Raw genomic sequence first — 12,877 nt, 5'->3', positions numbered from 1 at the left:
GGTAGCCGACTACCTGGCCTTAAGTGTGGATGTAGACACTGCTGTGAACAGCGATGAGGAACCCTTGAACTACTGGGTGCGCAGGCTTGACCTGTGGCCAGAGCTGTCCCAATTTGCCATCCAACTTCTCTCCTGCCCTGCCGCAAGCGTCCTCTCAGAAAGGACCTTCAGCGCAGCTGGAGGCATTGTCACAGAGAAGAGAAGTCGCCTAAGTCACAAAAGTGTTAAGTACCTCACCTTTATCAAAATGAATGAGGCATGGATCCCGGAGGGCTGCTGCCCGCCCCAAGACTAAGTCAGTCCCCGCACACACAGCATCTCTGCCTGCACGCCGTGTGACTGGCTGCCTGGCCTGCCCCAAAAAGACTAAGTCGCTCCCAGTCCCTCCACACAGCATGTCTGCCTGCAGGCCGCTTCACTACCTTCTCCGCCACCACCAACAGGGTCCGGGACTCCAGGCGGATTGCTGAATTTTTTAGGCCGCTGCTAGCAGCGGCCGCTGTAATAATTTTTATGGTGCGTGTACATGACTGCCTAATTTTTCTGGCTGCACTGAGGGCAGCTGCAACAACAAAAGAAAAGGCATGTACATGCGCCCATTCCCCTTCGTGATCATTACCTTGCCGTGGTGAAGGGGCTTGCGTATCACAATGAAGCAATGACCGGCGCCTAGATGAGTGTCTCGGGGGGCACACAAAAGATAATAAGGTCGTTGCTTCATTGTGGTCAGACCAAATTTGATCAGCTGGACAGTCACTGTTCTGTCATTCAGCTACATCAGCCAGGCCGACCATATGGGCTGTAAAGCCACCAAAACCTGCACTCTCGCCATGGTGCGCACCAGTCCAGCACGGCCGTCACTAGTACAAACAGCTGTTTGCGGTGCGTTACACGGTGAGTTTGGTGTGTCAGTGTGAAGCAGTACCTTAATTACACTACCTGATTGATGTATACACATGCAAGATGTTTTAAAGCACTTTAGGCCTGTCATTTAGCATTCAATGTGATTTCTGCCCTTAAAACGCTGCTTTGCGTCAAATCCAGATTTTTCCCGGGGACTTTTGGCGTGTATCCCACTCCGCCATGCCCCCCTCCAGGTGTTAGACCCCTTGAAACATCTTTTCCATCACTTTTGTGGCCAGCATAATTATTTTTTTTTTTCAAAGTTCGCATCCCCATTGAAGTCTATTGCGGTTCGCGAACTTTAACGCGAACCGAACGTTTCGCGAAAGTTCGCGAACCCGGTTCGCGAACCTAAAATCGGAGGTTCGGCCCAACTCTACTGTGCAGCGGGACTCCAGCCTATCTTCCCCAGGTGCTGCAGGCATTGTCCGGCCGCCGGGATCCCCATAGCCACACTCTTCTTCCGGGGGCCCGGTGGCCAATCAGATGATCGAATCGGCGGTGTTGACGGTGCGGCGTGACGTCATGGGGGAGGTGCAGGAAATTTATAAATGTGAATGGTGATTGGCCCTATTCTGCATGTATTGGACACACATGTATGAAATACATTTGTATCCAATGCATTGTAGCCATTTGGTTCCCTGCTGCTTGTGTGAGCAAGTGCTGTGATCTTCTGCTGTTCTGTCTTGGATTACCTGTGTACCGATGTTTGCCTGGATTTTGACTACTCTCTTTGCCTGCTGCCTGTATGGAGCTCTGCCTGGATTTAGACTACTCTCTGCCTGCCGCTTGCACTGACCTCTGCCTGGATTACAACTATTCTTTTTTGACCGTTGCCTGTACCGACCTCTGCCTGGATTATGATTATACTGTTTGCCTGTTGCCTGTCCTGACCTCTGCCTAGATTACAACTACTCTCTTTGCCTGCTGCCTCTGCCTGGATTTGATAATTCTCTGCCTGGGACCTGCTATGGCGTCAGCCTCAAGGCGTCTCACACCGGAAGCGCTGATGGAGTTTGAGGACAGCGATTCTGATTTGCAGTCGCTGGCAGGACTCCGGTGACAGTGACCTGGTAACCTGCCGTCATCTGACTCGGAGAGCGACAGTGACTCCATCATCACCGACTCTCAGGTTAGTGATGCACGGGTGTGGTGCCCATTAGACACTACCCAGGCTCCCCCATCCCCCCCCCCCCCACATTTCCCCCGGCCTACTTGCAGCTCTTTTTCAATGACACTGTCAAATCGTGGTGGAGACGAATCAATACGCCACGCAAGAACTGGCTGCTCCACGAGGGCCCTTTTCAAGGAGCAGGACGTGGGAGCCGGTCACCAGGGAGGACTTGTGGCTTTTCCTTGAACTAATTATTCCGCAGGGGGTGGTGGGGAAGCCCTTCCAGAAATTGTATTGGTCCACCAACAAGATTATTGCTACCCCCTTCTTTGGCATGGTAATGTCGGAGTACCGTTTTGGACTTATAATGAAGTATTTGCACTTTGCAGACAACACCAACTTTGACTAGTCCACCCACCCTGCACCAAAGCTGAAATTTTTTTTAGGAGGTTTATCAGCTGCTGGTGGAAAACTTCAGGAACACTTATGTACCCGAGAGGGACATAAGTGTGCATGAAAGCCTGATGGCTTACAAGGGCAGACTATCCTGGATACAGTACATAGCATCCAAGAGGGCCCGCTTTGGAGTCAAATCCTATATATGCTATGCTAGGCATCAACGGCATACATTTGGAATAGCGTTATATATACCGGAACAGGGACAAAATGTAACCCTGCTTTCAACAGCTACGGACTGGTGACATCATCTGTGCTGACATTGGTGGAGCCTTTGATGAACAAGGGATACTGTGTGACCACAGGCAACTTCTATAGTTCCCCTGAACTTTTTGACATCTTGATCAGAAACAAAACTGATGCCTACAGCACTGTTCGGCCTAACCGGCGAGAAATGACAACTACCTTCACCAAACAGAAACTAAAAACTGGAGAAATCGTGGCTTGGCAGAAAGGAAAATGTTGGCACTCCGCTGGCGTGACAAGAAGGATGTTTGTGTGCTCAGCACTGTCCATGATGCATCACCTGTCACCACCAGAACACAAGGAGGTAAAGTCCTTGACAAGCCTCAAGTCATCCTGGACTATAATCACGCAATAGGTGGAGTGGACAGAGCTGGCCAAGTGATGACGTTCTACCCCGCACTACGCAGAAAAAATATAAAAAAAAAATATTTTGTTATCTGCTGGAACAGAGCCTTTGGAACGCGTTCATCTTGTACAAACATCACAGTGACAGGCCAGTTACGCATGCAGACTTTATTTGGAAAATGTGCGAATGCATCTGCATGAAGTACCAGACGACAACAGCAGCTGCAAGAGTTGGGCGCCTTACATCGTACATCCTGAGCACCTCACTGGCCGTCACTTTACGGAGCACATACCTCCCGCTCCAAAAAAAGCTACACCAACCAAAATGTGTGTTGTATGCCGCAGCAAGTCTGATGGCAAGGGCAAGAAAGTCTGGAAAGAATCCTGATTCTACTGCCCGGATTGTAATGTCGCCGTGTGCCATTCCATTTTAAAATATGCCACACGCGGGAGGTGTACTAGGTATATACTGTACTGCATGTACATACTGTATATATAATCTGCTGCCTTATTTCTACAGTTTTGCTATTATTTCAGTTTATTGATAAATTCAATTATTTCAGAAAATTTGTGTTCCAGTCTTTTATTTATATGCAGAATGTCTACCAGGACTTTATTCTGATATATTTTTGTGAGTTATGACTTAAAGAGAGTCTGAAGCGAGAATAAATCTCGCTTCAGACCTCATAGATAGCATGGGCACGTGTGCCCCTGCTAAACCGCCGCTAACCCGCCGCTAAACGGGGGTCCCTTCACCCCCAAATCCCCTCTGTACAGCCGGGGAGCGCTTCCGCATTGGGGCAGGGCTAACCGCCGCAGCCCTGCCCCACGCGCGTCTGTCAGTGCGTATCTCCGCCTCTCCCCCGCCCCTCTCAGTCTTCCTTCACTGAGAGGGGCGGGGGAGAGGCAGCGATGCGCCGCTGATAGACGCGACTGGAGGCAGGGCTGCAGCCGTTAGCCCTGCCTCCAGAAAGGAAAAATACACAACCAATTTGAGACCAAGGTTTGCGGGGGCGGGTTTGGGGGTGAAGGGACCCAGTTTAGCGGCGCGACAGCGGCGGTTTAGCAGGGGCACACATGCCCCTGCTAACTATGAGCTCTGAAGCGAGATTTATTCTCGCTTCAGAGTCTCTTTAAAGGGGAACTGAAGTAAGAGGTATACGGAGGCTGCCATATTTATTTCCTTTTAATCAATACCAGTTGCCTGGCAGCTCTGCTGGTCTATTTCTCTGCAGTAGTGTCTGAATAACACCAGAAACAAGCATGCAGCTAGTCTTGTCAGATCTGACATTAATGTCAGAAACACCTGATCTGCTGCATGCTTGTTGCGGGGCTATGACTAATAGTATTAGAGGCAGAGGATCAGCCGGAGGGCCTGGCAACTGGCATTGCTTAGAGGGAAATAAACATGGCAGCCTCCATATCCCTCTCACTTCAGTTGTCCTTTAAGAACTGGAGGTTTAAAATTCTTGAAAAAAAAAAAATGTACAGCTTTTGACTCATTATTCCAGACAGAAATGCACCGCCGGGGAGGTTAATAAATACCATTTGCTTATGTCTGTGTCCTGTCTCGTTATATCCTGCTGCAAACACTGATCATCTGTGCTTGACCTGTGGGGTTTGTAATAGCTTATGTGAGAACAATACAAACTCACTTGGTTGATCTTATCGGAGGCTGGGCTGTCGGTTAGAGTCAGACCACCCCTCTCTAGTGAGGCAGAAGTCCCGTGGCCTCGGATAGCCCCAGCACTACTGAGAAGCGGTATCTCGGTGACATCATGTACTGTGACAGAGGTGGTGAATTCTATGAGATGATTCTTCCTCTCCAGGACTCTCCTCTGAGCTGTGAGGATAAAGAGGACAGCAAGTTGTGAAGATGGAGATCATTGCAGAAATAAAGGATATGACATCCATGAGCCTGACTTACTGACGCATCTGACCGCAATCACTGCCAGACAGCATGCCTCCCACAGTTCCCAATTCATGCACTACATTAAAAAGCCCGCGGGTGGCACTATTCTCAAGGAAAGAAGATAAGAGAAAAGGGTTGCCTGGTACAAAAAGAGGAAAGCAGGCTGGCCATTCATGTATGGATTTCCAATCAATTTTTATTTAACAGAAAATATTTCTCTTTTGTACGGTATATTAACCATTTCAGTCCACAGGGATTTCTCACCTTATGCAACAGAGCAATTTTCACCTCCAATTCATTCGCCAATAACTTTATCACTAATTATAACAATGAACTGATCTATATCTTGTTTTTTCTGCCACCAATTAGGCTTTCTCTGGGCGGTACATTTTGCTCTAAATGCATTTTCACAGGAAGATTAAGAAAAAAAATGGGAACAATTCATTATTTCTCAGTTTTTGGCCATTATAGCTTTAATATAATACACGCCACCATAATTAAAACCTATGCATTTTATTTTCCCATTTGTCCCGGTTATTACACCGTTAACATTTTGTCCCCATCACAATATATGGCGTGAGAGCTCACTTCCAGGAAGCACTAGGAAGACGGGAAACTTTGTTTCTTTTTTTTTTTTTCAGAAAGACCGCGGCCTCTGATAAGAAGCCGTTGTTTTTTCTGCCGGAGACTTAGATCGGTGAATGGGAACTATATTCCCATTCATTGATCTCCGGGCTAACGGGGGCAGCACAGGAGCGCGCGGAAGCGCGCAGCAGCTGCCGCCTGGAATGGTTAAAACATACAACACAAGATTAAAAGCAGCTGTGCTATATATCTCTTCTCTCCTGATATCAGCACACAAAGAAGATAAACAAAAGGGGAACAAAAAAAAACACAGGCGCTACAACCAGCTTTCAACCCACGTTTTCATCACATTAGCACAAAGCACAGGATCCACACCACAACTTGCAATGAAAAGCATCAGCTTTATTAGACAAGATGTGAACAAACATGGCTCCAGGGCTGTGGAGTCGGAGCAATTTTGGGTGCCTGGAGTCAGTCGGGTAAAAATGCACCGACTTCTAATGAATTTAAACTGCAATTAATATAGAAAATATGATTTATTTATTTATATAGCGCCGACATATTACGCAGCGCTGTACAGAGTATGTATTGTCTTGTCACTAACTGTCCCTCAGAGGGGCTCACAATCCAATCCCTACCATAGTCCTAGGTTTATGTATGTATCGTGTAGTGTATGTATCGTAGTCTAGGGCCAATTTAGGGGGAAGCCAATTAACTTATCTGTATGTTTTTGGGGTTTTTTTGAATGTGGGAGGAAACCGGAGTGCCTGGAGGAAACCCACGCAGACACGGAGGGAACATACAAACTCCTTGCAGATGTTGACCTTGCTGGGATTCGAACCCGGGGCCCCAGCGCTGCAAGGCAAGAGCGCTAACCACTACGCCACCATGCTGCCCATATGATAAAATGTTCTATTTCTCAGATAATAGTCATTAAAAATAATGTATATATACAGTAAGGCCCCGTTCACACTTGCGTTTTGGCAAATAAACGGACCGGATCCTGATCGGATCCTGACCAGAACCGTACGGTTCCGATCCGGATCCGGTCCGTTTGCATCAGGCATGCATCAGGCTGCCATCCGGATCCGTGGAAAAAAAATAGCGAAATTTAAAAAAAAAAAAATGTTGGGGTCAGCAGAAGGTGCACCTGTAGAATCAGGTTCCTCCGCTGTAGGCCTCACCTCCACCTCCGACATTCTGCCAAACAGCTCCAGCACGTCTGCCACTGCTGCTCCACTCCAGACATGCTTGGCCCATGTGACCCCATCCGAAATGGCCGCTTGGATACGCATAGGAAGTGGGGTAGAACGTCAGGTGTTTGTAGGCAGTGTGTTCTGTGCCTTCCGTTCACCATTGGTTTCTGTGTTCCGGATGGTGCTGTCAGGCTCAGGTCCAGCTCCGGTCCGGGTGCGTGGGCTGGAGATCCGGACCCAAAATATAGCGCATGTTGGAAAAGAGTCCGGATCCGATCCGGCTCTGTACTGTACGGAACGGACGCGTGTGAACATCCGCATAGACTTTACATTGCTATGCGGAACGTACGTTCCGTTTGTACAGTATGCGGTCCGGATCAGATCCGGAAAATCCGGATAGCGAACGCTAATGTGAACCGGGCCTAATAGCTGTGCTCAGTCCACAAAAATGAAATAAAGCAATCAAAATTAGATACTTGTGCTGCTTCAATAAAGCAGTCCCCGTATTTTTAAGGTCAGATATACATATCTGATTGTGACTGTATATATGATGTGTACACAGGAATCTCTTATATATACGAAATATCATCTATGCTGTAAGAATAAAGCCTGATGTGTAGCTATGTCACTAATAGAGATGGTCAACGAGATGGAAATAATTCTGTATTGATGCTGATTTATGCAAATGTATGCACTCCCTTTGCTGATGAAATCAAATAATGTGATATGTTATTAAAATTTGGTTTGGTGACTACAAATTAAAGGGTACCTGAGACGGATGAAAAGTAAAGTTTTATACATACCTGGGGCTTCCTCCAGCCCCCTTCAGGCTAATCAGTCCCTCGCTGTCCTCCTCCGCCACCTGGATCTTCTGCTATGAGTCCTGGTAATTCAGCCAGTCAGCGCTGTCCGGCCGCATGCCGCTCCCACAGCCAGGAACATTCTGCACCTGCGCAATAGTGCTGCACAGGTGTAGTATGCTCCTGGTGGCGGAGTGTGTGCATGCGCACTACGCCCGACTGGCTCAAGTACCTGGACTCATAGCAGAAGATCCAGGTGGTGGAGGAGGACAACGAGGGACTGATTATCCTGAAGGCGGCTGGAGGAAGCCCCAGGTATGTATAAAACTTTAATTTCATCTGTCTCAGGTTTACTTTGTTACACAGTAGTACTATACTCTACATATGCACTCCCCACAGAGCTGCAGGGAATCCACTGATAATGCTGTGCACATTCAACACAGAGGTGTTGTCTGTCACCCATAAACCTGGTTCAGATTGAGCATGAAGAATGTGTAATAGAGGAATAATCCCCTCATTCTCCTGCAGAGCACCTGCACATCACTCTTACATGTACCCACAGTCACATTGCCTAGGGCCTGATCCATGTTCAGATTGTACATGAAGAATATGTAATAGAGGAAGAATCTCCTTATTCCCCTGCAGAGTACCTGCATATCACTCTTACATGTACCCACAGTCACATTGCCTAGGGCCTGATCCATGTTCAGATTGTACATGAAGAATGTGTAATAGAGGAAGAATCCCCTCATTCCCCTGCAGAGTACCTGTACATCACTCTTACATGTACCCACAGTCACATTGCCTAGGGCCTGATCCATGGTCAGACTGTGCATGAAGAATGTGTAATAGAGGACGAATCTCTTCATTCCCCTGCAGAGTACCTGCACATTACTCTTACATGTACCCACACTGCCTAGGGCCTGATCCATGTTCAGATTGTGCATGAAGAATGTGTAATAGAGGAAGAATCCCCTCATTCCCCTGCAGAGTACCTGCACATCAGTCTTACATGTACCCACAGTTACATTGCCTAGGGCCTGATCCATGGTCAGATTGTGCATGAAGAATGTGTAATAGAGGAATAATCCCCTCATTCCCCTGCAGAGTACCTGCACATCACTCTTACATGTACCCACAGTCACATTGCCTAGGGCCTGATCCATGTTCAGATTGTGCATGAAGAATGTGTAATAGAGGAAGAATCTCCTCATTCTCCTGCAAAGTACCTGCACATCACTCTTACATGTAGCCACAGTCACATTGCCTAGGGCCTGATCCATGGTCAGATTGTGCATGAAGAATGTGTAATAGAGGAAGAATCCCCTTATCCCCCTGCAGAGTACCTGCACATCACTCTTACATGTACCCACAGTCACATTGCCTAGGGCCTGATCCATGGTCAGATTGTGCATGAAGAATGTGTAATAGAGGAAGAATCTCCTCATTCCCCTGCAGAGTACCTGCACATCATTCTTACATGTACCCACAGTTACATTGCCTAGGGCCTAATCCATGGTCAGATTGTGCATGAAGAATGTGTAATAGAGGAAGAATCTCCTCATTCCCCTGCAGAGTACCTGCACATCACTCTTACATGTACCCAGTTACATTGCCTAATAGATGTTCTTTGTTCCGGTTTGTACCTTTTACAAGTACTCTTACCAAGGACTAGTTTTAGTCTAAAGGGAATAAATATAGTAGTCTACATATCCTTCTCACTTCAGTTGTCTTGTAAAATTCCTAAGCGTTGGCAGTTAGAGACGAATTTTATGTTACATACTTTAAATCAAGATTGTAATATGCTAATTAGAGGAGTCGGAGAGTCGGAGTCGGTGGAATCCTAAACTGAGGAGTCGGAGGATTTTTGTACCAACTCCACAGCCCTGCATGGCTCAGGCATTTCGGGCGCACCATAAGCCCTCAGTTATTCCCTAACATGTACCAGATAGCTATTAATGCAGGACCAACCGGTTTTGTTGAGGTCTCTAACTTCTTCAGTTTGGTTTGTCAGGAAGGTTCGGGCAGGAAGGGGCCAAAACATGAACCAGCTCATGGAGGCGGGTACAAGTGCCACTACATGGCCTCGTGGACCTGGCAGCAGACCCCACCCACAGAAGGAATGACTAAATGCTACACAGGAGCACTTTCCCTGGACAACACCAACATGAAGGCAGAAGTGTGTATCAGGGTCTCCTGTATGTCAGGGCCTGGCATAGGGAGGGGGGCACTGAGAGGGTATAGCTGCACGTGGTGCCCCCTGCTGGTGACAGTCTGCGATTATGTGCGGCTGAACCCACTCACCTGAATGTTGCTGAACTTATGTAATTCCTGCTGGATCTGGTACTGCAGACACGGGTGTATATTGCATTCAGCATTCATATAGAGGCAGTGTGGATGAATTCCCTGGTAAATTCCCTGGTAGTGTGAGTACCGGGGTTCACCTGCCCCTCCTGGTGCTGCATGGGGATTTGGGGGTCCCGGGTGGTGGCAGAGCCCAGGGGCCCCTGCCTGTTACGTGCACCAGTGTTTGTGTTTTGGAAGGTGTGCCGTGCCCAGTATTGCTGGCTGTAGTGGTGCGCATGCGGGGTGCACACTGTGGTTACCGTCTAACGTAGGCGTTCATTTTATGTCTATGTTATAATGAATCTTCTTTTTTTGCAGTTTAGGCCTGGAGCTCATTCCTGTCATTCTATGGGGTGCGGCTGTCCTGAGTGCGCAAACTGTACCGCAAGTACTGCAGAGCCTCATTGGAAGAACGCTGCATTCACTACCGGGAATTACTCACATCTCAATGACCGTCCCTACCCCTGGACCACACTATCTCAGGGCCGTATTCCACACACACGCAATCCCTCTCCTGATTCTGGGGTGATTGGAAAGTCCTGATGCTGCAGGCAGTGAGTGCGATTCAGCTAGAATTGTATCACAAGCCGTGGATAGCAAGCTCCGCTGTGATTTGCCGGATAGTGTCCTTGTGATCGGGATGCCATTAGATAACCGCATGGAAGGGCACGCAGCGGAGAGAGAGGCATCTGGGGCTCAGACACTCTGCCGCGTAGGAAAGCACTGCGCAATTTTCACTGCTTCCCTTTCATACTAGTCCTTTAAGTTTACCTATATAGCCACACAGAAAACCGCCACAATGCACACAAACACATTGGTGGGGCAATTAAATAGGAAATCGCATGTAGCTGCGGTTTGAAATCGCATACATGTGCAAAAATGCTCTTAAAGGGAACCTGAACCAAGTAAAATCATTTCAAATAAACACATGATGTACCTGCAAATGAACATTACATACTTACCTCGCGATCAGTTCCTCTCAGAAGCTCACCATTTTCTTCTTACGATTTCTTCCAATTGTGACAAGATTATGTCAGAACTGAAATATATCAGCTGCTTTCAGTTATAACTAAAATGACAACTGATGTGCAAGGTAAAGTCCATGCTTCCCTATCGCTCAAGTGGGCGATATTACAGTGTAACAGTGTCCTGACCAGGAAGTTGTTATGGGGTAATGGCCATTTTCAAAATGGAGGATGGAGAATTCCATCGATGACAGTGGTCAAACAGGACGCAGGAGAGAAGAAATAGTTAAACTATGTGGGAGGTCAGTATGACCTGTGTATGATTATTTTTGATTTTTAGTTCAGATTTGCTGTAATCATGTTCTGTAAAAACGAGACGTGTACGATTGGCTCAGGCTGCAGAAGCATAGAATGACCCCCAGCAACTCACCGTCCTCGTCATAGAAGGAGACCCGATACTTCTGTCCATCCAGCCGGGTCACGTCACACTCCCCTCCCCCCGACTTAGATCTGGATCCAAAATATTTCTCCAGGATCACCGACAGGTCTCTCTGAGCAGGAGGCGTGTTCACCAGGATGGGGTATCTCCGCCCCCCAACATCCCCCACGTCTTGGGATGCCTTCTGTACCTGCAAATCTCGGGGGTCTCCAGCTATGGGGATGTCTTTCCGTAGTGCTTTTCCTGCCATTGCAATGCCTGCCTCTATCCCTTCTAGTGCCCGCCTACCCTGTCTCTATCCCTTCTAGTGCCCGCCTACCCTGTCTCTATCCCTTCTAGTGCCCGCCTACCCTGTCTCTATCCCTTCTAGTGCCCGCCTACCCTGTCTCTATCCCTTCTAGTGCCCGCCTACCCTGTCGCTATCCCTACTAGTGCCCGCCTACCCTGTCGCTATCTCTTCTAGTGCCCGCCTACCCTGACTCTATCCCTTCTAGTGCCTGCCTACCCTGTCTCTATCCCTTCTAGTGCCCGCCTACCCTGTCTCTATCCCTTCTAGTGCCCACCTACCCTGTCTCTATCCCTTCTAGTGCCCGTCTATCCCTTCTAGTGCCCGCCTACCCTGTCTCTATCCCTACTAGTACCCGCCTACCCGTTCTCTATCCCTTCTAGTGCCCGCCTACCCTGTCTATCTCTACTAGTGCCCGCCTACCCTGTCTCTATCCCTTCTAGTGCCCACCTACCCTGTCTCTATCCCTTCTAGTGCCCGCCTACCCTGTCGCTATCCCTACTAGTGCCCGCCTACCCTGTCGCTATCTCTTCTAGTGCCCGCCTACCCTGTCTCTATCCCTTCTAGTGCCCGCCTACCCTGTCTCTATCCCTTCTAGTGCCCGTCTCACCCTGTCTCTATCCCTTCTAGTGCCCACCTACCCTGTCTCTATCCCTTCTAGTGCCCGCCTACCCTGTCTCTATCCCTTCTAGTGCCCGCCTACCCTGCGTCTATCCCTTTTAGTGCCCGCCTACCCTGTCTCTATCCTTACTAGTGCCCGCCTACCCTGTCTCTATCCCTTCTAGTGCCCGCCTACCCTGTCTCTATCCCTTCTAGTGCCCGCCTACCCTGTCTCTATCCCTTCTAGTGCCCGCCTACCCTGTCTCTATCCCTACTAGTGCCCGCCTACCCTGTCTCTATCCCTTCTAGTGCCCGCCTACCCTGTCTCTATCCCTTCTAGTGCCCGCCTACCCTGTCTCTATCCCTTCTAGTGCCCGCCTACCCTGTCTCTATCCCTTCTAGTGCCCGCCTACCCTGTCTCTATCCCTTCTAGTGCCCGCCTACCCTGTCTCTATCCCTTCTAGTGCCCGCCTACCCTGTCTGTATCTCTTCTCAGTTTAGGATCATCCTCAGGGCAAGTTAGGCAGGTGCCCGGGGCATAGAGCGTGTCAGAGGGCCCAGCTGCCACCTTCTCTGACCCCTTTCTCAGCTCAGATGACCAGAATGACTATACTGGAGAGGAGGCAAAGCCAATATGATCCTCCTGTGCTGCTGCCAGCCTCAGTCTGTATCTCTCCCCGGTGT

The 12,877-nt window shown here is 48.7% G+C and overlaps 1 protein-coding gene across 1 annotated transcript in view; it reads right to left on the bottom strand.

Moving 5' to 3' along the window:
* LOC137525259 (E3 ubiquitin-protein ligase DTX3L-like) overlaps positions 1-12,285 on the bottom strand; it is a 49,700-nt gene extending 37,415 nt beyond the window's left edge. The window contains exons 1-2 of the mRNA XM_068246283.1: positions 11,299-12,285; positions 4,720-4,907 (exon numbers count right to left, since the gene is read on the bottom strand). Of these exons, the coding sequence (XP_068102384.1) occupies positions 4,720-4,907; positions 11,299-11,557 (447 nt within the window). The 5' untranslated portion in view covers positions 11,558-12,285. The remainder of the gene's footprint in view (positions 1-4,719; positions 4,908-11,298) is intronic.
* Between the last annotated feature and the right edge of the window lie 592 nt (positions 12,286-12,877).

Source organism: Hyperolius riggenbachi, chromosome 7 (genome assembly GCF_040937935.1).
Source record: "Hyperolius riggenbachi isolate aHypRig1 chromosome 7, aHypRig1.pri, whole genome shotgun sequence".
NCBI lineage: Eukaryota > Metazoa > Chordata > Amphibia > Anura > Hyperoliidae > Hyperolius > Hyperolius riggenbachi.
This window is presented reverse-complemented; position numbering and strand designations above follow the sequence as displayed.